Here is a 26696-nt window from a genome sequence, read left to right on the forward strand (position 1 = left end):
TTTTATAGATTTGATACTTTCTGAACCCAAAATTCAGTTTAACAAGTATTTATGGAATCCTGTGAATAGAAAAATGACAAAGAGGCTCTTCCCTCAAGTTGTCCATAGTCTGATAAGAAAGATTTTGTAAACAAATACAATATAATATATGTGCAGTAATAGAGGTCTGCACAAAGTAGAGTTGTAGCACAGAAGAGAAAGTAATTCATGTCAAAGGATAGGGGAAATGGGGTGAGGGTGAACATCAGAGAGAAGAGGTATTTGCATATGAGTTTTTCAGGCAGATAAGGAAGTGTAGAGAATTTCAGGCAGAGAACAGCATGTTCAAAAGCAGAGGCATGAGGACTTCCCTGGTGGCACAGTGGTTAAGAATCCACCTGCCAAAGCGGGGGACATGGGTTCGAGCCCTGGTCCAGGAAGGTCCCACATGCTGCGGAGCAACTAAGCCCATGCACCACAGCTACTGGGCCTGTGCTCTAGAGCCCGCGAGCTACAACTACTGAGCCTGTGTTCCACAACTACTGAAGCCCGCAAACCTAGAGCCCGTGCTCCGCAACAAGAGAAGCCACCTCAATGAGAAGCCCAAGTACCGCAACGAAGAGTAGCCCCCGCTCGCCACAACTAGAGAAAGCCCGCGTGCAGCAACGAAGATCCAATGCAACCACGAAGATCCAATGCAGCCATAAATAAATAAATAAATTTATCTTAAAAAAAAAGCGGAGGCATGAAATAGCATGATGTCTTCTGGGAACAGTGTGTTATTGCTGCAGCATAATGTGCAGGCTTAGGACTAGAGAGTTCGGTGGAGGCCAGATGACAAAAGGCTTTGAACACAGTCTTAAGGAGTTTGGACTTTATCCCATAGACAGTGGGGGCACTCTTTAGGAATTTTAAATGGGTGTGGGAGAGAAGTGGGTAAGCTAAGATTGTACACTATTGTTATGTGGAAACAGAACAGGTAATGGCCTGGAGGGCGTGAAATTAAAGGAAAGAAGAGTGGTTACAAGACTATCGCAGTAATCCAACATAGGGGCCAAATTGATAAAGTGGGAACAAGAATGAGAAGAACAGATACATAAGAAAGATTATTTAGGTGTAATACTTTCAAGGCTTGGTTTTGGTTTTTTGTTTGTTTGTTTTTTGTTTTCTTTAAATTAGATGTGAGAGGATGGAGACATGACCTCTGGGTTTCCAGCTTAGGTGACCAGGTGCACAAATGGTTGATCCTTGACTGAGACTGAATACAGAGGGATAGCGGAAGAAGGTGGTTTCATTTTTAAACGTGTTAAACATTGGCAGTTAGATAGCAGGTTTGGTGTCAGAAGGAGGCAGGCTGGGATGCATGTACAGCTGAGGTGTCACGAGCATACAGCTTCTTAAAGTCCTGGGAGTGAAGAAAGCCGCCTGTGAAGAACAAGTGGACTGAGAAGACAAAAGGACTAAGGAGAGCGTCAACACCGAAGGAACAAACAAAGGAAGAGAATCTTAGGAAAGAAGGTGGAGGAGGGAAGAATCAGAAGGGAGGGCAGGGGCCGTTAAGTGGAATTTCATGGAAGAAGAGCATTATCAGGTGCCACAGAAGTGTCAAAAAACACAAAGGCTGAAAAGTATTCGGTTTGGCAACGAAGGGAGCGTTCGTGATGCGATAGTCCTCTTATCGGTTTACTAATCATGATATGTGATTTCACATCTCCAGACTGGTACTTTGTAGCTACTTTATTTATTTATTTTTGGCTGTGTTGGGTCTTCGGTTCGTGCGAGGGCTTTCTCTAGTTGCGGCAAGCGGGGGCCACTCTTCATCGTGGTGCAGGGACCGCTCTTCATCGCGGTGCGCGGGCCTTTCACTATCGCGGCCCCTCCCGCTGCGGGGCACAGGCTCTAGACGCGCAGGCTCAGTAGTTGTGGCTCACGGGCCCAGCTGCCCCGTGGCATGTGGGATCTTCCCAGACCAGGGCTCGAACCCATGTCCCCTGCATTAGCAGGCAGATTCTCAACCACTGCGCCACCAGGGAAGCCCAGACTGGTACTTTGATAATAATCTGCAACTAACATACGTGTCGAAGTGTGCCCAAGGGGCTAGTGGCCTCAGAGGCAGTCCTGCTTTCCCAGTGGGGAATTGCAAAATCTGCATCTATTTTAAAAGGGAAAATGGTACCTTTTTGCCCGGGAACAGCCTGAGGTCACTTGTGGTCCTCTAAGTCCGTCCTTTAAAGATGTTTCTCTCCTTAAATACTGTTGTGGCATCAAATGTTCCACCACAAGTAGGATGTCCGTGCAAACGCGTCTCAGATCCCCTGTTGCAAGAAGATGAATAGTGCTGTTTTAGCAGTTAAACCTGAGTAGACGCAGTGTCTCTAAATCCGTGTTTTGGTTATCTCAAGTAATAGACCTGGCATTTATATTAGGAGTCTGTCAGGCACAGAATGTTCAATAATCTGAAACCAATGAGGAATGGATTCTTCTGGCTTTTAGCCTTAATGCCCTACTTTTTAAAAATGTTTACAGCAGAGGCACTAGGTGATACCCTGCTTGGAAGCAGGAACTTAAAAGGACGGACAGCACTGTATAGTGGAATAGTTTTCAGCCTGTGGTATTTTGGGGGCCACTGAGAGAGGAGTAGACTGAGGAGGGGATGGTAGACCAAGCAGGAATGGTTCTGGGTCACCCAAAGTTACAGGTGTTCCGGTACTGTAATTTTTTTTTTCTGTTAAGTTTGCAAATCATTGGTGAGATAAAACAAAATCACTGAGTGACCTAGTCTGGTGACCTAGGTTCCAGTCCCAGCTTGTTCCATTAGCTGTCTGGGTGACCTGTGTCATCAGCAAAATTGAGGGTTAGACTGGGTGATCTTTAAAATATCTTTGATGGTATCACAGGTGTATACTTATCTCCAAACTCATTAAGTAGTATACATTAAGTATGTACAGCTTTTTGCATGTCAGTGGTACCTCAAGAAAGTAGTTGAAAATAAACAAATAAATAAATAAAATCTTTGAATTCTTAAATTCTGGTCCTATGACCCCTTTCACTAAGACTCAAAAGATTCGTTAGAGTAGTTCTTTTCCTCTGCAGTTAAGCTGGGATTTTCAAAACTCAGTTAAATTTGTGAAATAGATTTTAGAAAGGTGTTATATTTAAGTTTCAGCGATCTATAGAGTTGGACTATATGGTAATCTGTAATCTGAATTCCAGTAAGTTTCCACCGTTTCTCACTCGCTGGAGACTCCTGGCCACGTGGACAGGGAGGCCACCTGGTAGAGACGGGATGAAGAATGAGGCAGTTCCAAGACAAGGTTCCACGGGGATTTGGACTCGAGCCTCAGATGTCAATATTTTGCTCTCATTTTTTACCGTATACATGTTCTTTATCATATTTTGTCACGTGGTAGTTACTTTATATTTTAGTATCTAAAATAACTATATATGTCTAGTAGCTCTAAGCTCCATAGAAACGCAAACTTTGCACATTGCTTGGTCTTGAGGAGTGTGGGTTTTCTCTGTCATTTTTTATTGAATATATTTCAGAATAAAGTAAAAATCTGTAATTGTCCTCCTTGACATGAGTGATTTGACAAATGTATGCAGTTCCTGAGTGTTATGTCTCTTAACCTGATTGGTGTGTACTTTTGTAGTAATCTTATGAGCGTTTGTAGTTTTTACACTTCTTCCTGAAAGTAACTATTTGTTGATGAAATTTGGAAATTTATTTTCCTTTGATTTTTCTTTCTTTTCCCCAGCATACAGCATGCCTCTGCAATGCCATCATTTCTTTGCTGAAAGTTCCTCTTTCATTTCAGAGATATTTTTTCCAGAAACTGCAGTCTACCAGCATCAAGGTAATATAGGAAGAACACTCAGGTTTAATATAGTTTAATACCTTCTTCTGAAGATTATAGGGGGCATAGCTCTGCTTCAGGATCTTACCTTTGGTTTGGACAGAACTTACACTCTTCAGTTGTAAGCCTTTCCTCCCTTCATCAAGTGATTTGGGAGTTAAACCCTCTCCTCTCCTTTCTTTCCTGATAGTGCCATATGCAGTGTGACAGGCATTTGGGTACCTCGAGCTCTGTCCCTGTCCTCAAGAATGAGTTGAGTGCTGTTCATCATAGTAGCCCACAAGGATCTTGCGCTGAGTCCATGTCTGATCAAACTGTTTAAACCCAACTTAGAATGAATCAGGTCCAGTAAAACATCACCAGCCCTATCTGCAAAGCACTTTTGTCTTCAAATAACAAATTTTGAGGAGCTGGGCAATGAGTAGAGTCAGTATTTTAAAATATTTAAGCCACTCAAAATTCAAAAGCTATTTTGATTCAAAGAATGAAATTGTTGGGAAAGGGGGGAAATTGTCATTTGTAAGAGATTCCCTAGATTATCCCTATCAGTAAATGTCTTCAGTGCAGTTTTGCATCTATTTGAATGTTTTTGATTACAAATAATAGAGCATTCCATTTCAAAATGACCTGAATAACAAGGAAAATTGATTATGTAGATAAGAAGTCCTAAGGTAAGATGTCTCCAGGGTTCAGTGACTCAACGACATTACCAGAAAGACCCAATTTCTTCCGTATTTTTATTTAAGCAAGATTTGAGCTTTCTTTAATTAAAGGGTATTTAGGATTCTTAATATGTTTTTAAAGAAAAACTGAGAGGTTAAAAATGTCATTTGGTTTATTTGTGGGAATTGACTTTTATACCATGCTGACTTGATAGCGTATGTAATCCTAGAATTCTAGATTCATTTACATTTGAATTTAGTTTATTTAAAATTACCTAAGACCATAGAGACAGCAGCTGGACATGAAAATTTATATAGTGCATTTCCATACTGGAGTTGGTTCATTGTCAAAGAAATGCCCCACCTCAGAAATTGGGAGAACAGTACCCTTGCTATTCTCTAATCCTCTGTTCCCCTCAAACAGAACTGGGGCTGGGGGTTAAAAAAAAAACAAAACAGTGGTATTTAAAAGGAGACATTAGGGATAAGGAACCCTTGACTTTAAAGGTATATCTGTCTGGTTGTCCCAGCACAGTCGGGTGATTGCAGGGGTGTGTCTGTGTGTATGTATGTGTGCCTGTGTGTGTACAAGTAACGTTTGAATCTATAATCAACGATTAGCACAGACATGTTTGTTGGAAGGAAGCTTGCTTTTGGTTGTTAGCATTTATTTTAATGTTGGCTTTCCAGCTTGCCCTGTCACCATCCCCCCGGAACCCTGCTGAACCCATTGCTGTCCAGAATAACCAGCAACTAGCGCTGAAGGTAGAGGGAGTGGTCCAGCACGGATCTAAACCAGGACTCTTCCGCAAAATTCAGTCTGTCTGTCTGAATGTTTCTTCCACACTGCAGAGTAAATCTGGACAAGACTACAAGGTAATTTAGAAAAGAGGCAGAGTTGTGATGCAGGTTTTATCAACTCATTGATGGAAGTTTTCCAGTGTTTTTCATGGTTAAGCAGATTGTAGTTATACCTCCGAAGGGATCAGATGGACATAAGTTAAAAGTACGTATTAGGGTGTAAGGGGGCTGATAAACAGCACTTCTCTTTTCCCTGCCCGAACCAGTTGATAGACAAAGCATCCAGGCAGGCAGAGATCAAAATAAGGGTGTCACTGCTGTTAGAGCTGGGGAGAAACCTAGCTCAGGTTGGCAGCAAGGACTGCCTAGCCTTGTGGCTCTGAATTGAGTTTTCCCACCAGCCTCCGCCAGTACACACAAGAGTCTGCCCCTGTAAAACTGGGAGGAGCAGTACCCTGAAGCCCAAAGAAGGGAGAGAGAAGGTGCTTAGCTCCCCAGGCCCAGTCTCCACCCCACAACTTACCAATCAGTAGGATGCACCTTCTCCCCTAGAGACCAGTACTGTTCATCTAATGAAAGGTCCCTCCACATGGAGGGAAGTATCAGGAGTGGAGAATACCTTCTCCCTAACCCCCTGACCCCAAAAGAACACATCTATTTATTTTTCCTTTGTTTTAAGTAAATTTTAGCATGTTCCAAAAAAAGTATACTATATTGACATACAGTGATCAGATGAAGCAAAATCTTTCGTTAAGGGTTGAACCCTAGAAATTTGCTGCTTTGAGAAATCATGAGGTAGGTTAACCAAAATCATGCTTGCTTTGGTAGCCAAAGCTAAGATTCTGAATCTGTGCCCATGAAACACCAACGTTCCAAATGTAAAATGTTCCTTTCTTTAGACATCTCTTTCCAGTTCCTTGGTGGTTTATTCACAGTAAATGGAACAAGTGAACAAGTGCACAGTTGTATGAACAGAGTTGTTTAAATGTCCAAATTGGTTATGTCTGGGTTTATTTGTGGGCATCCTTGAACTGAGGTCCAGAGCAAGGAAAGGGGTATCAGTAAAGATATAAAATGAGAGCATTTTATTCTCTTTGGCGGTTTTAGGCTAAAAGGCCTAAGGAAGGTCTGGTTTAAGCCATCACTACTTTCCTTACTTTGGTAACTTTCTCTCTCTCTCCGGGGCTCTGTACCCACTCTGAGAAGGCTCAGCCTTCACTCTCTCCCTCTCTTTTGACTTCGAGGGCACAAAGCATGGCACCTTATGTAGCCACTCAGTAGATATTTGGTGAATAATGAAAAAAATCATTTACTGTATTTACAGTACAACTCTCTTATGTTTCAGTGATCTCTGTTACAGAGGATCATAAGGAGAACGTACATAGTCAACTTATCCCTGTCTGCAGCTCTCTGCTCATTTTGAGTTTGAAAGAACAGTAACCATGATTCTCTTTGTTCTTATATATAGTGATTTCTACTGTTTTTAAAAAAAGCATTCAAGTCGAGAAGTACTACTGGTCTTCTCATTGTTGACTTACCTCTCAAGAGGCACTGGTTAAAGTCAAGAAGCTGACGTAATAAGCCAGGTAGTACATGATTGCTTTGTAATGTTACTTGCAGTGAGTTTGCAACTTAAAATGCATCATGCGTTCAGAGTGATCAGGTTGCCTACTAGGCCTGTTTCTGGTCCTTTGAAGGAAGTTCTTGTTTGGTGTGCATATTCTTTAGGGAAATAAAAATCCTACAAAAGTTGAATGTGCAAACAAAAAATGAAAAAGGACTTATAAATAATTTTAAGCTCTTGAATTTGTGGTGATTTCATTTCATTAATGTTACAGATCAGTGTCTCTGGAAAACTGACCTCATGATAACTGCTTATTGAGACACAAAGCTTCAGGGCACATTTATATAATTAATTACACAACAGAAATACACACATAAACATAGAGCAGTCTAATCAAATATTCATTCTGATTACCTCTATATGCATTCTTAGAATAAGTGTCTCTCTTGACATACTTCATCTTGGGTACAAGAAGAGATACACCTGCAGGTGTTACTCTGTTCTTTGAAGGACAAAGGTATGAGTATCTAGCTAAATACATAAATCTGTGTTTCATAATATGTTGTACTGCCCATCTGAACAAGACACTGATTTTTAAGTAAGCAACATGCAAGTTCTAAAGTTAATTTGTTAAAGGAGGGAAGAATCACTACATTACTTAAGTAATATAAAATCAGACTAGCTAGGAGGGGAAAAACCATATATTTGCATAGCATTATGTTCTTTTTCAGTCTTTCAGATTTTAAACTCACTGAAACAGGTGGTTGCATCCAGTTTCTTTAGAATATCTCTTCACAGGGCAAAGAAAGATGAGAATTGGAGTTGGGGTTGGGTGAACAAGGAGAGGGGAGGAGAAATTTCTCTTTTACCCTCTTAGGGTCTCCAGCTGAGCCTAAGATTGAACTGACCTTAAGGCAGATTAACAGGAGAAAAGCATGCCAGTTTTATTAGAATTTTACATATATATGGGAGTCTTCACAAGAGGATGAAGACCCGAAGAAGTGACCAGAACAGAAAGCTTAGATACCTTTTAGACACACAGATGGTAAACTTCTGACAAAATGGCAAGACAGAGGGTTTGGGGCTAGGGACAGTAAGTTGAGGGAGAATGACTAGGAGATGTGTTGGGGCACTGGGGGAGGCTAGTGGAAGGTACGGGTTATTTTCTTAGGTTGGTTTGTACAGATCCATCTAAACATCGATTCCCAGTCTCTGGTGATAGTCTTCTCTTTTTTGGTGCAGGGAGGTTTACCTTCTCATGGAAAATTTGATTTATGTTTTAGGTAAAAAGGGGCAGGTCAGAGAGCCCTTTCTGTATCTGTTGTTTTTCAAGTGCCCTTAGCTCAAAATAATCGCTGTGCCACAGCAGCGTATTTGGGGTGGCATGTTCTGAACTGCTTCACAAGGCAGAAAGGCCAGCATCAGAAGGGGTTGAGAAAGCTCCTTCTACTCAAGCTCCTTCTAGTGAGGAGGCAGTGTCACCTGATATTAAGAGTACAGGCTCTGGAGTTAGCCTGCCTGGGTTCAGATGCCAGCGTCACCACTCATTAGCTGTATGACCTTGGAGAAGTTACTTAACCTCCCCACCTCAGCTTCCTCATTCATGAAGCAAGGATAATATTAGTACCTACCTTTTGGTTGTTTGCAAGGATTTAAATAGCACTTAAAACTGGTCCTAGCTCACAGCATGCAGTCAATAAACGTTAGCTATTGTTATTGAACGATTTTCTTCGTTCCAGATACCCATTGACAATATGACCAATGAGATGGAGCAGAGGGTCGAGCCTCACAATGATTACTTCAGTACCCAGTTCCTGCTGAACTTTGCTATCCTTGGCACACACAACATTACAGTGGAGTCTTCTGTGAAAGACGCCAACGGCATCGTATGGAAGACTGGTCCCAGAACCACCATATTTGTAAAATCCCTGGAAGACCCTTATTCGCAGCAGATCCGCCTGCAGCAGCAGCAGGTCCAGCAGCCGTCACAACAGCAGCAGCAGCGAAATGCCTACACGCGGTTTTAGCCGTGCAACAGAGGCACTACAGACTTCCCAGGGACTGAGCAAATTAGCGAAAATAGTTTGCTTTTTCATATGGATAAAGGTACAAAAGTTAGACTGTGGAGTCCGTTTATTCATTGCTTTCTGTGATAGAACATTCTGAAAAAAAATTTCTTTTCTTAAAAATTTACTTGGAGAAATCATTGGGTTCCTAACCAGAAAGATTTTTTTCTCCTTATTTCTTCTTAAACCAAGTCCTTCATCTCCTACTTAGCACTTTCATTGTTTTGCTATTATTACGTTTATTTTTGCTGAGCCTTCTCTTTTTCTTTCAGAAAAAAGTCACATATTGGGATCACTGAATTAGTAAATTTGACTGCTTTCCTACCAGAATATATCACTTGCTGCCTGACATAGACCTCTGATTCTGAGCTGGGCCTTTGGAGGTTCTGACCAGTATGTGCCGGGTTTACCCAGGGTAGTAGAAACTGAGTACTCCCGTAGTTGGACTTGAAAGTGTCCCCTGAAACATCCAGTCTTGTGGATTCTGAGAGCATGCAGTCTAGCAGAATGGAAACATCCTGCCGTATTATTTCAACTGTTTACCTATCTATTCTCTGCTAAAGCAATCTTAATTTATTGTTTTAGTATTTAATTGACCCAAAGAGCAGCTAACAATTACATAGAAAGATTGGAAATTAATAATTTGTTTTTTCTAATATATGTGTGATTTTATGCAATACAGACTTTTTTATTGTTTATAAGAATGAAAAAAATCACATTTAATGTTAGGAGGGCAGATCTTTTCCTTTGATTGGTTTAGATTCTTCTTGGCAGGTTAGGTAACGCTAAACTTGGTTGTCTAGAAACAGCAGTCTCTTTATAATACACCCTCAGTTAGTTGGGATGCTCAGGGAATAGAAGTTTTCTCGTTAGCCAGAAAACCCCCTTTTTTTCTATGTCAATACTGGTTGAAAACCATTATAAAATATAATAATAATACACTTTCTTTTCTTAACACGGTATACTACATGTAATTTAACTGTTCTTTCTTGATTTGGGATCGTTCAGTGCTTCAGGATCATGATTTCTAGACATCAGGGATCACAGGATTGCAGACACTGATGATATGGGCACTTGGGCTGGAAGTAGCTCCCAAGGTGAAGCGCAGGGCACATTCCCTGGAAGTTTTCTTTTAAAATAAATCTTTCAATTGCTTTGCTCGTTTTGCCTTTTTCTCTTTAAAGTCGACATTGGCTCAAAGGAGGGATAGAGTTTAAAGGGAAAAAAATGAGTTTGGGGGATTTTTGTGTGTGTGTAATGTGGCCTCTAGGGGTGAAAGTGATTGACAGGCAACTCGTGTCCCTCTAAGATCTCTTGGCTTCATGAGCTATTGTCCCAGCACAGCACTTCTTCTGCCAGTGGCCAGGGCATTGTCATAAAACGTGTGTAAATCTACAGTGTCCACTGTGGTTGATGCCCAGATGTACACAGTGCATGATGTGCACAGGCGTGACAGCATCTGGGAACATAAGCCTTAGGAAGAATTGCTAGAGAGTGTAGTGGGGGACGTGTGCAGGACCTCTTGCCCTTCTACCAGGTGTGGAAAGAGCTGACCGGAAAGCCTAGGTTCCACTGTAGGCTCCGAAGAGTTAGCCCTGTGACCTGGGCAAGTCTCGTCATCTCTGTAGACGGAAGTTTCTTTGTCTGTAAAATGACTGGATTGGATGGGACCTCTTGACTCCAGTCTAGAGTTTTGTTATCTGAAAGACTAAAGACAAAAAAAAAAAAGTTCTTTCTTAAATTGAGAAAAATCTTTTTTCTTTTCTTTTCTTTTAAAGTGGCTATTTTCAGAATGAAATTTTACAATGTTAATTTTAGGTTTCTGGTGCTGTTTCAAGGCAGAATTGTCTGAAAAGAAGCCAATTTTGTAAACTACCAATTCCCCCAGTTCACTTTGAGACCTTCCTGTATTTTATGTTCTTAAAAGGTAGGCTTTTCATAGCTGTAGTTATAAACTGATTGATTTGGTATACTGTAGAGCCCCTGGCACAAATTGGAAAGGAATTATTAAAATAAAAACAAATCCAAATAGTTTGGAGTGAAAAGTAACTGTGAAGGAAAAAAGGCTATTTTCTTTCAGGATGTCCATTAGATCTGGAGTTGGGACACTGATTTTATTTTTGGTATAATATCTACTGCATTTTTGGCATCAACTGTTAAACAGTTATTTGAGGTGGGGGGAAACTGTGTTTATAATTTCAACAGTACACTCATGAATGAAAAGGAAAAGAATGCTCAAGGAAAGATGCAGAAAAGAAAGATAAACATACTGATTATGAAGTGAACATGTTCCCTGATTTTAGAAATATGAGTGATAAAGGCACTGGCCGATTGATTTAAGAAGACAGGACTGATTTTTCCCAGTATTTAGTGACTTTGCAGTATAACCTGGTGGCTAAAAGCCCAACCTTTGGAGCCACTCTGTCCAGTTCCAAACCCTAACTCTACCTAACTTTGTGGCCTTGGATGAGCTACTTAATCTCTCTAAGCCTCAGTTTCCTTATTCCCCAAATTGGGAAGCATAATAGTGCTTCATGGGTTAGGTGTGAGGATTAAGCAAGTTAATACAGAATTAATATATATAAAGCACTTAGAATGTGCCTCGCACATAGTAAGCAGATATACATAAGTGTTTGCTGTTATTATTACCGCTATTATTATCCTCCCTAGTATTATTTTTCACAGTGTTAGATCAATTCTTTTGTTTTTAATAAGTTTTTTTTTTGGTTTTTTTGTTGTTTTTTGTTTTTTGGCTGTGTTGGGTCTTTGTTGCTGTGCGCAGGCTTTCTCTAGTTGCAGCGAGCGGGGGCTACTCTTCGTTGTGGTGCGTGGGCTTCTCGTTGTGGTGGCTTCTCTTGTTGCGGAGCATGGGCCCTAGAGCATGCAGGCTTCAGTAGTGGCGGCATGTGGGCTCAGTAGTTGCAGCTTGCATGCTTTAGAGCGCAGGCTCAGTAGTTGTGGCGCATGGGCTTAGTTGCTCCGCAGCATTTGGGATCTTCCCAGACCAGGGATCGAACCCATGTCCCCTGCATTGGCAGGCGGATTCTTAACCATTGCACGACCAGGGAAGTCCATAGATCAGTTCTTAACCTTAGCATTTTATTTATTCAAGATAAAAGTTACCTTTTCTCGGCTAGTCAACACACATTTAAGCTATCTTCCCTCATATTCATTTTGGGTACATTGATTAAGAACAAAATAGCTTAATGTTGACCTAAACAAAATGGAATTTCTGTCTACTGCAGTGCTGAAATCCTATTTAGTTAAAATATTTAAAGAAAAATGTACAAAGAAAATTATGAAAACACTTTCCAAAAGTACTGATTGCCTTCAGTGGTGATGGCCATAGTATATTGACTATTTAGAAACTAAAGTACTATTGTAGTCCAACTTAAACTAAGAGATCTTGTGATGTGGCTTTCCGGCTCAAACCCACCAAGGTAGCAGGTAATTTGCAACTGAAGGCTGTCAGTCACTTTTCACATTGAAATATGGTTCAGAGAAGAACAAACCAGCCAAACAAGATCTTCAGTCTAGGGTCCCAGAGATGTCAGTTTAAGTTCTATTTATAAGACTCACTTGCCGTGGATCCTTGGATAGGTCATTTGATCTTTTTGTGCCAATATATGCCAGCAGTATACTGAGAATAAGATGACCCTGCCGTCTGGTATACAGAGTATATGCAGAGCTGTCCAACAGAACTTTCTGAGATGATGGAAATGTTCTAAGTCTGTCCTATCCAATATAGCCACTAGCCACATAGAGCTGTTGAGTATCTAAAGTAAGCCTAGAGTAACTGAATCGTTTATTACTTTTAATTCAGTTAAACTTAAGTAGCCTTATGTGGCTACTGCCTATAGAACTGGACAGTACAAGAGTAATAAGTGAAGAAATGAGATTCACTGCTACCTTAGGACCTAGATAGTCCTTAAGTAGGTTTCTAGATAAGGTGTGTACATTGGAATTATTTGATGCACCAAAGCTTTCACATGGAAGAGTGTGGATGGCAAAGAAGGCATCGGGGGTTCGTGTGTTTGCTTTGCTTCAGATAATACAATACTGTGTTGCTCAACCACATAGCCCTGTTCTCTCTATAATGTGCCCTTGGATTTAGGTTTTATCAGTCACCAACATTAAAAGTATGATGGGAGTACTGAGAAGTCCAAAAGTCTGGTGAATTGGCTTAGATTTCCTGCCAACAGCACTCCAGGAGGTTGTGGTCTTCCTTTCCATTTCTTGCCCAAGAACACAAAGACCTTTCCATGGGCTGTGTATTTTATTGGCTTAACTGGCATTAGTCCACTATCCTGTGGTATCTCCCAGTCTACTCATTCTATGAGCAATTTGATGTTTAATTGTAACAGATTTAAACAGAGTGTAAGTCATGTTTTTTTTCTTAAATAACATACCAAGATCTGGAGTCATTGATTTTCACAGTATAATGAAGAATGCTAAATGTAAATTTACTTATTTCAAATCTACTACAGTTACAAAACATTTTTTCAGTCTATATCTTTTCCCTTATCCTCCTGCTTACTTGCTAATCTCTCCCAGAGCAGTTCTCTCCTGCACAGTCCAGTTTGTTGTGCAATAATTGTGTTCTTTGCTTATTATTTAGGTCTAGTTAAAGATTGAGACTTGGTGAAATGAGTTTGGGGATTGTTTTCTTCATAGATCATGACTACGGGTCTAGCTTTTGTCTAGTGATACTTAGCTGGCAAACTGAGACTAAAAATGTTTTTATTGTTGTTTCCAGATGATTTTTTCTTGATAAAATTATATATGTGAGGTAATACCAAATGAATCAGAACAATCAGGAAGATGAACATCTACCCAGTACCCTCAAAATTCAGATTGTAAGCAGAGAAGAAATACTCTCTACCTTTTGGTTTTCTCAGGAGATTTCGTTTGTGGATTTTGATGAAGATTATTTGTAGCTTATTTGTATTTTAAAGAAAGAAATTTAAAATAGAAGACTGTGACAAGTAAAATAGAACTGAGTTAGACTGAGGAATTATGAGAAGATACCAATGTTTGCTTTTCCTGTTTCTTAAGATCATGGAAGGTGAAAGTAGGCAGGGCTGCCTCAATTTCTACCACTCCCACCCCCAGCTCCCCCACTGGAAGCAGTGAGGCTAAAGATGCTTTCTGTTTATGTGTCATCTCACACTTAGGAGATGAGCAAAGTGATGGCGACTTGTTAACACTTGTGTCCCCCATCCTTGCTTTCCCCTCCCACCCCCACTGCCAGCAAAGGCAGCCGGTCCTGTGATTAGGAGGGTTAGTTCTGAAATTCCCCCAGCCCCTTCGCCCACTTGACAGGAGAAGCAGATGAAAAGCCTACTGTAGAAGTGCAAGTTGGAGAGAGGGGCTTTCCTGACAATGCCGGACCCTGAACTGGGCTGAGAAATGCAAAAGGAAACTGACAGGGAGACCCCTCAAGCAACTTGCAGTCTCATTTGACAGAAAAGACCTATTTTTAGAGAATGTGGAGAGGGCTTTATAAAAGCTGTTGACAGAGCACAAAAGATGCCATTTCTGAAATTCTAGTAGCACCCCCCTTATATGTAACAGGACAGGCTCTTAGGTAATTAGAAAACTGGCCGTCATGTGGCATTTTCTCCTTTTCCAGCACTTCGAATGCAGTGTACTTTCCTCCTCAGAGAGCATCTTTTTGACATAAGCAGAGACAGTTGGGTACCTACTACTTGGAAGCCAGAGAGGAACAAAAGAGCATTTGGAAAAAAGGTACACTCCTAAAGTGTGAAGTCAGTATTTAGCCTTGAGGAGATAGGAACTTACACTCAGAATTAAATATTGTCTCCTGTTGCAGAAACTACTGCTTCTGGCCAGGCCGTTGGAGGACACGAACCCCTCAATGTCACGTTTCAAGATATCAGGGCATTAGGGAGAAATGACTGTAATCACAGAATCACTTAAGCAAGATCATATCTATCCTACTTAGTGGTTACAGTGTCCCCCGGGATGCTCAAGAGAGTATTAGCCCTGCCTGGAGTAGTCTCTCTCAGGGAGTGAGCACATCTGGAATCTCCTTGAGGGCCCTTGGTGCAGGAGGGGGCCCACGTGTCTGCCCCAAGCACCGCTTCCCCCTGCCTCTCTCCCCTGCATGCTGACCAGGTTAGCTGATGGAAAGCACTTTTCCTTCATCCTAAGCACCAAGGTAACTCAGCTGACATCACAGGGCACTGTAGCTCAGTCAGCATTTGTCCATTTGTCTGAGCAAGCGTTTGTGAACTCAAATTTCTCAGATCTGTGCAAAAGGCACAGCCAACAAGTACACAAACAATTTTGGAAACAGGTGATCTTTTATTCTTCACCAAATGTTGATTGAACACGTACAGGGTACCAGGAACTGGGAATACAATCATAGACAAGTTCCCTGGGTTCACGGCCATGCCACTGCTTGTTTTTGCACAGGCTGTGGGAAACCCACCCTGGCCTTGATTATGCCAGGAGGGCCTTAGCTTCCTTGGTAGTTGATCATTTTCTCCAGTGAAAGGGGAGAGGAGTGTGTTTAGACAGGACCATCCAGATCAGAGTCACTGCTGTTTGCTGTGTGGCCTTTGGAAAAGCTCTCTCAGCCTGAGAGTCTGCTCCTTTGGTATCTAACCATCTTCCCAGTTCACTAAACCTTTCCTTACATCCCAGCTAAACCCCTCACAGCAATCTTAACCTCCTGCTTCAATTCTGTGTTTGAGGGGATAGAAAGCTCCCTAAAGCCTGGGTCATAGGGAAATAGCTTTAAGCAGAATGCAGTCTCCCCTGACCCCAGCTACACCACATTGAAAAGCCCATCTGCCCCTCCAGACCCAGCAGAAACCCTGGCCCTGATTCCTCCAACCAGACATGGTGCCCTGTCTCCCTCTGTGACCAGTATCAAATCCAGTCTCATGTATGTTCTGCTGCCTGACCCTTGGGGTTGGCATGAATGTGGACAAATGGTGGCTAAAATTACCATGTCCTGTTAATGGGAACAAACACCTCTGTCCACTGTCCCACGCCCCACGTCAGCCCCCTGACTGTTCTCTGAGTCTCTGTTTACTCTCATAACATCTCTGTGAGCCTTGGCTTCTTCGTCTGTGAAATGGGGCTAATACCTGCCTGTTGAAGAGTTGTGAAGATTAAAGGTAATAATACATGCACAAAGCCGGCTACTGGCGGGCCCACCAAACGTTGGTTGCCTTCCGTGTCAGTGGTAGAGTGGCCAGCGTGGCCTGGTGGCCCAGAGAACACCGGGGAAAGAAACGTCAGCTTCATAAAACAGTGATGTTTCAGATCATCTCTGCCTTAAAGATGATGTCCCAGGTTTGAGGACTTAAAGGGACAAAAATTGACAGCTGAGAGGAGAGGGGGGTGGTAAAGACGTTATGTTTTCTCTCGCCTCCTAAGTGTGTCTGTCTGTGTGTGAGATATGTGTCTAGGCAGGGAGAAGAGCTGGCCTACTTTGGAGGATGGGGGACTGTCCTTCACTGTGTTTCCTCCCTCCTGTTGCCACCACCATCACCCTAGTTCACAACCTCATTATGTCTTCCTGGAATACCACTTTCACTTCCTGTTTTTCCTGCCGCTAGTGTCTGCCTCCTCTGAGTAATCCTTTTTCCCACTGCTTCCCAGTTCACTCATCTGGTCCAAAATCTTTATTCCCATTGGGTTTCCTGTACAGCCTGAATTCTTCAGTATGTCATTTAAAACCCTCCACAGTGAGACTCCAGCGTGGTGGCCAGGCCTCACCTCTCACCCCATCTCTGTGTATATCCCAGCCTGTAATAAAACTAGCTTCCTGGGCATCCCACGAGCTTGGTTTGCACACTCTCACCATCATGACTTTGTTCATATTTTCCCACCACCTGAAAACTCTTCTCCATCACTGAAACCCTCGTCCATCCCTCCATGTTCTGATTCTCCAGCCAAGCCCAGAGTTCCTCCATGACCTGTATCGTGTTCAGTCTTGTGTGGAGCAGTTAGCCTGCCTGGCCCTCGGAGTCACCGTTAAGGTGGACATGTAGTGGCTAATGTGACCGTGTCCTGCTGATGAGAAAAAACGGCTCCCTCCGCCGTCCCACCCCTCGTGACTATTCTCTGCCTCCAGCCTTGGTTCACATCCCTGCGTGGAGCAGTCCCAACTGGTCTGCCTGCTGACTCAGTGTTCACCTCGGAGGCAAGAGGTATAGGGAAGGCTTTCTACTATTTCTGAGCTGCGAGCAGCAGTGTCAAGGCAGGAGCACATACCACTGCCATTGCGGGGGCCCTGGAGTGCAGCTCAGGTTCTGATCTGAGGTCTGAGGCAGTAGGGAGGGAACCAGAGCCGAGACTTGCAAGAAAGTAAAAAAAAAAGGCCTGTTCATCCGTTTTTTGTTTTGTTATGTTTTTTCCAGCCGCACAGCTTATAGGATCTTAGTTCCCCAGGGATCGAACCCGGGACCCTGGCAGTGAAAGCCCAGAATCCTAACCACTGGACCGCCAGGGAATTCCCATCATCTGTCTTTTTCTTTAGAGTCACCTTCACTTTCCTCCAGCACCAGCCTTCTCTTGATCAGAATTTGGAATATGTTGTTGCTTTGGGTGATTTGGGTTTCACTGTTGCCAGCCAGCTTTTTTCTGGTGCACCTTCCTCCCTCCTTCCCTTTCTCTCTCCCTGCCTTTCCTTTTCAAGGACTGATTGAGCACCTGTTATATGCAAAGCACTGCAGCAGGTAGAGTCCCTGCTCTCTGGAAGCTTTGGTTGGTGGTTGTCATGTGTGTCAGCTTGATCCATGTTTGTCCACAGTGCCAAGGTGCTGAGGTGCCAGTCGCACTGAGGTGAGACTTGAGCAGTCCACCCCATTGTCCTTCTCATAAACTGAGCTCATGTATAAAGAGCTGCCTGAAAGACCCTGTGGGAGGTGGAGTGGGCAACGTAAGATGCCAAGGAAGACAAAGGCAAGGAGAGGAAGGCAGAGGTGGCCTTGGATTCTCACCACTCCAATCCAGCCTGACTCCAGAGCCAGGCACAAATCAGACTCGTAGAGCTCCACTCTGATGCTTTCATTCCTCTGCGGCTCACCTATTAGACTGCCGGCCAGCTCATGTTTTCCCCTCACCTCCCACCCCCCATCTGCTTTCCTTTATACTTCTACCCCACGAGCTTTGGGCCACAGACTCCCTTTGGATGGCTGGACCTGTGACAGGTAACCTTGGGAGTCATCCAAGACCATGTTTTTTGCTCTGCGTACAAACAATAAAAAAGGACAGCCCAGCTGAGTTCCTGTCCAAGGTTCCCTGAGCTGCCCTTACGTCCTTATAATGCAGTGAAATATTCATCTTTCTGCTTTTCTTTTGGACATTCCCCAATATGTGATCTTTCCCTAGTCAGAGACATCCACAATGCCCTAAGGAGAAGTGGAGGGTTAAAGCAATACGCAAAGACAAAACAACCCGATGTTCAGTCTTTTAAACAACATCCAAAAAAAGATATTGAGAATAAAAAGGGATAGCGTTTTGGCTATAAAAACAGAAGAGAGAAAGAACAGTGAGATAACCATGGCTGCCGCTTTAGACGTGTTGACATTCTCATTGTTTCCTGAACCCCAGTGCATCTCACACCTCTGGGCCCTTGTGGCACTTGGCATTCAGTGTGTGATGCTTTTTTTCCCCCATGGTTCTGCTTAGCAAGCTCAGTCCATCTCTGTAGATTTACCCAGGTTGAAAGTCCTCCTCTCCAAGAAGCTTTCCCTGAAAGCCCCACAGAGTTGGGTCCTACCCTAGCCTTCTGGTCTACTCTCTGCTTACGTGTATCTCCCTGCTTACATAGCTATCTCGCCTTCTATCTAAACTGTGAACATCCAACGGGAGGATTGGGAGTTCATCTTTGCATGCCTGCTGTCCAGCATGGTGCCTGGCGCATAGTAGGCAGTCATTTGAGTTGAATTACTTAATGCAGAATTCAGTTTCTAATGACCTAGGCTTAATAGAGTTTCTGGTCCTAGGACCCTAGCCACTGAGAACTAACTGTAAACTCAAGAGCTATTGCATAACTAATGCTGGATATTTCTGGTCCTCAACTCAATAACTCAACTGCTTAGGTGACCCTACTACAAAGGACCCAGCACTCAGGCAGCCTAATAATTCTGCAGCCAATGTTGCAGAGGTGCCCTTCATAAACTAGTGGCCTAGCCCTGACCCTACAGCCTCCGAGTAGGCGTCAGAACTGGGCTGGACTCCTTTGTGACCAAGGCGAAGCTTTGTCATCCCTGTCTCTGGTCTTCAGTTTCTCTGTCTGTTGTGTGGTTGTGGTCCTAATTAGAAAGCTCTTAGAGGTTCCTGAAAGGACTGTTATTGTACAGCTGCACAAAGGGTATTATGTCACAGTGGTATAAGAGCACGGCAAATAATGTGAACTAGGAATAATAAGGGCACTCATTCCCAGAAGCACATTGATTTAAACCACAAAAGCTCCTTGGCACAGGACTTGAGGATTGTAAAACCTGAGCAATCAACAACCCCTGGGAGAGGGGAGCCCATGCCAGCCTACCGCTGGAGAGTTCATTTGGTCGTGGTTGGTGGGCCAGTGTTGTCCCTCAGGTGTTTTCACTTTGGTGAAATTTCCCTGCTGGAGTGAGCCCAGCCCATTTGCTGGGTTCTGGGGCAAAGTGGCCATTACTTCCGCATCCCTTCTGCATAAAAGAAGCAAAGAATTGGCCTTAGCAAATCTCAGTTAACTTTTCATTCTCTGTAGGATGAAGACAGGTCTCTAGATAATGGAAGTTTCATGGCCACTTTTGCTTCTAAAATCTGTATAGCCTAAAAGTCATCTGGGTCACACCTTGACCCGCCGTTGCTACCTCTGGTCAGAAACTTGGGAAAACCAGCCAGATGCACTGTGTCTATGAAAAACAAAGTCACCATAGCAACCTGGTCATCCAGGAGTGGAAAACGATGTTTAAACATGGCTCTGACAGGAGGAAGGGCAGAATCTACAAAGAAAAAGAATGGTGGCTCCTGGAAGAGACAGGAACATGTGCTAGTGGCTCCAGAGTTTCTACCCAGGAACCTTGATGGTTGAAAGTGAGCTTGAGAACCCGCTTGCCATGTTTGCATAGGACTTTATCTGAACTGGGAAAACATCAGCTATTCATAAGAAAGAAGGAGGTGAATGTGTGTGGGCATGGGGTGCTGGTGGAGGTGAAGAGGGGGTGGCTAAAGCCCTCAACCCTGCTCTGGAAATCAGCATTAGGCATGGGTAAAGATTCATCCTACATGGGCTTCCCTGGTGGCGCAGTGGTTGAGAGTCTGCCTGCCAATGCAGGGGACATGGGTTCGAGCCCTGGTCTGGGAGGATCCCACATGCCGCGGAGCAACTGGGCCCGTGAGCCACAGCTACTGAGCCTGCGCGTCTGGAGCCTGTGCTCCGCAACAAGAGAGGCTGCGATAGTGAGAGGCCTGCACACCGCAATGAAGAGTGGCCCCCGCTTGCCACAACTGGAGAAAGCCCTCGCGCAGAAACGAAGACCCAACACAGCCATAAATTAATTAATTAATTAATTTTTTTTAAAAAAGTAGGAAATTAAAAAAAAAAAAAAGATTCATCCTATATATACATGAAAGAAGCATTTAAACATGCAATGAGAGTCAGGGAACTTGGCCTCTGGGACCAGCTTTGCCACAAACTGACTAGGGCAAGTCATTTTCTAATCTAGGCTGTAGTCAGGGCTCTGCTGGCTGCCCATGGTGCTCCAGGAGGTTCTGAGGACAGATGTAGGACAGGTGTGATGTGTAGGACAACCAAATAAACCTTGTCAAACCAACGTCAAGGCCACTGCTCACCTGGTTTACCTCGTCAGGTCACCTGACCTTGATTTCATTAGCCTGGCAGAATCCACCCAGCCCAAATACCCAGAGGAGTTATTCACCTGGGGAATGTATGTAGACGACAAAAGGAAGAGGTGAGAATAACTGAATCTGTGTGACTGAAAGAAAACTGCATTGTTTAATCATAAATTTACCCAACCAACCATGGATGTGATATGATAGGACATGACATGGCATATGATATGGGTTGATAGATGATATAATGATATGATGTGTTGCCTTCCAATTTCCTTCTGACCAGAAACCTGGAAAAGCCCCTTAATCAAGCATGACTGAGAGATGGGTAGAGAGGTATAGGATTATACATGGAAAAAGAACAGAGGTCGGGGTCACCCCAAAGTGTCTGGCATCCCAAATCTGCCACTTACCAGTTGTGCAATTCAAGGTACATTGCTGGAGATCACTGGGTCTCAATTCCTTCATTTGTAAATTGGAGAAAACACAACTACCTCATAGAGTTGTTGTGAGGATTAAATGTCAACACAGATATAAAGTATGTAGGAAGCACTAGATGCCCAGTACCAGCAGCTACTTGCTTGATTGTTGTTTGTAATACATTCTTCTTCCTCTTGCATGTTCCCAGTTCTCTCAGTCCTCTCCTGCCGTCCATGTCTCATGTCAAACTGGGCAGGAGTGTTCTTTTAAAAACTTAAGGTGCCTAAATAAGTATGGAGAAAATTCCACTGTTAGACACTTGTCCCAACTCTTGGACAGAGTCCCAACAGAGGCCTAAGTCACCATCCCTAGCCTTTGCCTACAGTGATGCGACAGTGGTACATGGCCACAGGGCCCCAATTGAGGGAGGGGTCGAGCAAAGCCAGAGGGGTTGGATGGAGATAAGCAAGGGTCAGCTGCCTGAATTAGGGATAACTCCTCATGTTGCTTCCAAGCCTGAGATACCATGGTTTTTAAATCTTTATCTACTTCATTAATCTATATAGACCAGCTGACTCAACCAAGGTCGCGTATTGAGCAATGGCCGGGCTGGGGTTAATAGCTCTGGCCTTTGAGCCATTATCACAGAACTGGCAGAGACCTTGAGCCCATCCCAGTGGAAATTTCAGGGCTGTTCATGGAGCGTTCGATGGGCCAACAGCATACCATGTTGATTTTTTAAATATTCCCTGATAATTTTCACATCAAATAGTTTCTGCTATGTTAATTCATTTTTAAAAATATTTTTTTGGCATCTGTGGGCAACACAGAGTGCCCATCAAGTTCTCATTGAAGGTATTTATTTCCTTCTCTAATGACATTTCCTAACTGGAAATCAGGAGTGGGAGGCTCTGGGCAGGATGTCCTGGCTTTCGCCTTAGCTGGATGCCAGTCTATGTTAAATCTCCAGGCCACCTGCCAGACAGCCTTGTGATTGGACTGGAGAGTAGGAAATAGTGTAAAAGTGAAGCAGGCAGAGGCCACAGGCAAGAGTAGATTGAGACAGCAAATAACACAATGGTAAGATGAGCAGGAACGGGATCAGATCTTCCCATGAACACATGGAGGTGTGGAAAGGTGAGCAACCAGAGGGGAGCAGCACCATGGAGACAGGAGGCCTGGGTGTGGGCGTGAAGCAAAGAAAGGCAGCGGGAAGCTCCTTAGGGTTCACCCAACGACATCTGGCTTAGGGTTAAGTTATGGAAGCAGAACCACTATGAGTATTATGGCATAAGGAATTTATTAATACTATAAGAATTAGATCATGCACAATCGTGGGAGGAGCTGGGCAAGTAAAGAACTGAAAGTCCTTGAAGGATCACTGAAAAGTCATTCACCAGCCGTGGTGCGGGTGAACAAAGCAGAGCTTACAAGAAGGAGCAAGGCAGGTCTGGCTGCTGGACTGGGGCCACCAAGGGGCTGGTGTGGAATCTTTGGAAGGACGTTGGCTCTCTGTAGCTACTGCCTCTGTGAGTTTGCAGCAAAGCATCTCATGGTGTGTGGAGGCGTCACTGTTGGTCAGCAGGGCCGGCAGTCACAGAGCAGCGGGGAAGAGCAGGGACGCCCACGAGCCTGGCTGCCTCTCGGTGTGCCCCTCCCCAGCTCCAGCCAACAGTGGCCTTCAGAGCGTGACGGCTGATGTTTCACTGCCGCCCCCCACAGCACATGCAACTTCACTTTTGGCCAACTTCTCACAGAGAAGGGGGTGCTGGGAAATATTACACCAGTGTAAGCAAGGTGACCGACCACTGAACCTTCCAGCGCTGATCTAGGAGAGACAAGAACACACTCAGCTCACCGATACACAGAGCCTCACATTTTTGAAGTTTCAGAAAGTGTATGGTAGAGAGGAAAGCTGTCAGAGTATTTCTGTTCATCAAGACTCTGGGTTGCAAGTGACAGAAATTCTAAAACAAACTGGCTTAAGTGAAAAAGAGGCTTTGAGGCTTTGGGGGGTGGAAATCTTGGGGTAGCTCAAAGAATCCAAAGAATTCTTGGGATTAAGAATTAATCAGGGCTTCCCTGGTGGCGCAGTGGTTGAGAATCTGCCTGCCAATGCAGGGGACACGGGTTCGAGCCCTGGTCTAGGAAGATCCTACATGCCGTGGAGCGACTAGGCCCGTGAGCCACAGCTACTGAGCCTGCGCGTCTGGAGCCTGTGCTCCGCAACAAGAGAGGCCGCGATGGTGAGAGGCCTGCGCACCGCGATGAAGAGTGGCCCCCACTTGCTGCAACTAGAGAAAGCCCTCGCACAGAAACGAAGACCCAACATAAATAAATAGAAATTAAAAAAAAAAAAAAAAAAAAAGAATTAATCAGAGGGGGACTTCCCTGGTGGCGCAGTGGCTAAGAATCCACCTGCCAATGCAGGGGACACGGGTTCGAGCCCTGGTCCGGGAAGATCCCACATGCCGTGGAGCAACTAAGCCCATGCGCCACAACTACCGAGCCTGCGCTCTAGAGCTCACGAGCCACAACTACTGAGTCCGTGAGCCACAACTACTGAGCCTGTGTGCAACAACTACTGAAGCCCGCACGCCTAGAGCCCATGCTCTGCAACAAGAGAAGCCACTGCAATGAGAAGCCTGCACACCGCAACGAAGAGTAGCCCCCGCTCGCCGCAACTAGAGAAAGCCCGTGTGCAGCAACGAAGACCCAACGCAGCCAAAAATAAATAAATAAATAAATTTATTTTTTAAAAAAGAGTTAATCAGAGGGAACTTAACACCATACAACATACTCTCTTTCCTTGTTTCCATGTCTGTCTCTCACAGCCTCACTTCTGGATGGTGGTCTCATCCTCCCATCCTTCTCATGTGGCAGCTCTGGTGTCACAGTTACGTAGCAACTTGACCAGAAAGAAGAGTTTCCCCACCAGCTTCATTTAGAAAATTCCCTGATTTTTGGGGGGGAGGGAGGGAGTTGGTCCTTAGATGAATCCTCAGACCAATTGCTGTGGCCGGATGAGTGGGCTGTTGTTATGGTTAAGCTGGGGTCACGTGTCCACCCCTGTGGCCCCAGAGGGACAGTCCAGGGCACTTTGATCAGCGGCCCGGAACCGTATGGGGGGAGAAAGAAGCGGTTCCCCCAAGGAAAGAGGCTCTGTCCCCAGAAGAGGGGAAGGAGGTGCTGGGCAGACAGAAGTAACAGTGTCTACCTTGGTGTCTCAGGGACTGAATGAAATGCTCTTCAAATTTATGCTTCTCATTCCTACCCATTTTCTTTAATGTTAAGGCCACTGCAGCAAGTTTCTGATTACATTCCACTGGTACTCCGAAGAGAACTGCTATAAGGAGGGAAATACTACCTTGTAAAGCATGATGAGCAGGTAATAATCATCTCGGAGACCTAGAGATTGAGCAATTTGCTCAAGGCCACTCAGTTATTTAAAAAGGAGAACTAGGACTCTGACAGATATTCCCAAGCAGTACATTAGCAGTCGGGTTTATAGAGCACCCTGTGGAGATTTGGGCTACTGTGAATCCATTTTCCAGAGCCTCATCAGATTGTTTTCCTGGACCTGAAAGAACAGACTGGGGCCAGAGTGATTACTCAGTGGTCAAAGGATAAAAGACATGACTTAGAATCTGACTTCAGCACAGAGACACGTGGAGATGATTCATGGTGTGTGTGTGTAGACTGCAAGGTAAGAGAAATGTCACTGATGTAATATACATCTTTTCTAGAAGGAAAGGAACCTGAGATCAGCGTTTTGAGTGCCCTGAAAAAGGCAGACAATTAGTTATCAACTCTAAACAGAGTTTAAAATGTGCAGATAATCTAAGACTTATTTTTAGCTAACAGTGTAATTTATTTCTCCTCTCCTATTTGTCTTTTATACTTTGTCAGTGGTTTCCTCACTTGACTGTGCATCAAAATCACCTGTGGAGCTTAAATAACAAGAAGACAGAGATGGCCATGGGGCACATGAAAAGATGCTCAACGTCACTAATTATTAGAGAAATGCAAATCAAAACTACAATGAGGTATCACTTCACACCGGTCAGAGTGGCCATCATCAAAAAATCTACAAACAGTAAATGCTGGAGAGGGTGTGGAGAAAAGGGAACCCTCTTGCACTGTTGGTGGGAATGTAAATTAATACAACCACTATGGAGAACAGTATGGAGGTTCCTTAAAAAACTAAAAATAGAACTACCATATGACCCAGCAATCCCACTACTGGGCACATACCCTGAGAAAATCATAATTCAAAAGGACACATGTACCCCAATGTTCGTTGCAGCACTATTTACAATAGCCAGGACATGGGAACCACCTAAATGTCCAACAATAGGTGAATGGATAAAGAAGATGTTGTACATATGTACAATGGAATATTAGTCATAAAAAGGAATGAAATTGGGTCATTTGTAGAGATGTGGATGGACCTAGAGTCTGTCATACAGAGTGAAGTAAGCCAGAAAGAGAAAACCAAATATTGTATATTAATTCATATATGTGGAATCTAGAAAAATGGTACAGATGAACCTATTTGTAGGGCAGGAATAGAGATGTAGACGTAGAGAACGGACATGTGGACACGCGGGGGAAGGGGAGGGTGGGACGAATTGGGAGATTAGGTTTGACATAAATACGCTACCATGTGTAAAACAGATAGTGGGAACCTGCTTTATAGCACAGGGAGCTCAGCTCCGTGCTCTGTGACGACCTAGATGGGTGGGATGGAGGGGGGTGGGAGGGAGGGCCAAGAGGGAGGGGATATAGGTAGACATACAGCTGATTGACTTCACTGTACAGCAGACACTAACACAACTTTGTAAAGCAATTTTACTCCAAAAAAAAGAGAAAAGCTTCCCAGACACCAGGTCCCACCCTCATTCCCCCCTGTCCCTGCTCGCCCACCATACTCCCTCCTCCAATTTCAAGCTCCATAGAGGATTCCAATGCACAGGAAGGAGGGAGAACAACTCATGGTACAAAGGGCTCTTTCTCCCTCAGAGATCATGCGTGCTTTTCCTTGCCCCACAGCTGTGGGAGCAAGGCCAGGCTGGAGAACCATGGATACAGCAGTTAAATGGTGTTTTTAAGGTCAGACAACTTGTAAGTTCTGGAACCAGGTGGCCTGGAACCTGGATTATTCTGCTCGTGATCTAGTTAAAAAGGGCAGCGAGGGCTTGGTCTTGACCCCTGGTGGAGTAGTAGCGGGTAAAAGAGGCCTGACTGATAAGGATATGTCTACTTCTATAAACAGTCGATCAGAGTAATACTCTTAGGTAGTATGTAGAAATTAGCACCTCTGACAGGCAGAGCCCTTCCTAAAATGTACCATTCATGGACTCCTTCCTCACTGAATGAAGGTGCCATTTTTCCTGTTCTGGCAATTAGTGCTGTGTGACCTTTGGAAAGCTGCTTGACTTCACTGTTTCTTGGTTTCCTCATCTATACAATGAGAGTGTTGGGCTTGGGTCCTTTCTGCTCTTGTGCTAGATTGTTCTATCTC

The 26696-nt window shown here is 43.9% G+C and overlaps 1 protein-coding gene across 3 annotated transcripts in view; it reads left to right on the plus strand.

The window, feature by feature from the left end:
• The window catches only part of INTS7 (integrator complex subunit 7), an 89455-nt gene extending 79366 nt beyond the window's left edge, over window positions 1-10089 (plus strand). For 2 of the 3 annotated variants that reach the window (XM_059938474.1, XM_059938485.1), the window contains 3 exons: window positions 3738-3836; window positions 5189-5374; window positions 8603-10089. In XM_059938474.1, coding sequence (XP_059794457.1) covers window positions 3738-3836; window positions 5189-5374; window positions 8603-8890 — 573 coding nt within the window. In that variant the 3' untranslated portion in view covers window positions 8891-10089. Of the gene's footprint in view, window positions 1-3737; window positions 3837-5188; window positions 5375-6767; window positions 6886-8602 lie in introns of all 3 variants that reach the window. The other variant, XR_009505692.1, reaches the window with a different exon arrangement.
• Window positions 10090-26696: the final 16607 nt, after the last annotated feature.

This window comes from Balaenoptera ricei, chromosome 1 (genome assembly GCF_028023285.1).
Source record: "Balaenoptera ricei isolate mBalRic1 chromosome 1, mBalRic1.hap2, whole genome shotgun sequence".
In the NCBI taxonomy this organism is placed as follows: domain Eukaryota; kingdom Metazoa; phylum Chordata; class Mammalia; order Artiodactyla; family Balaenopteridae; genus Balaenoptera; species Balaenoptera ricei.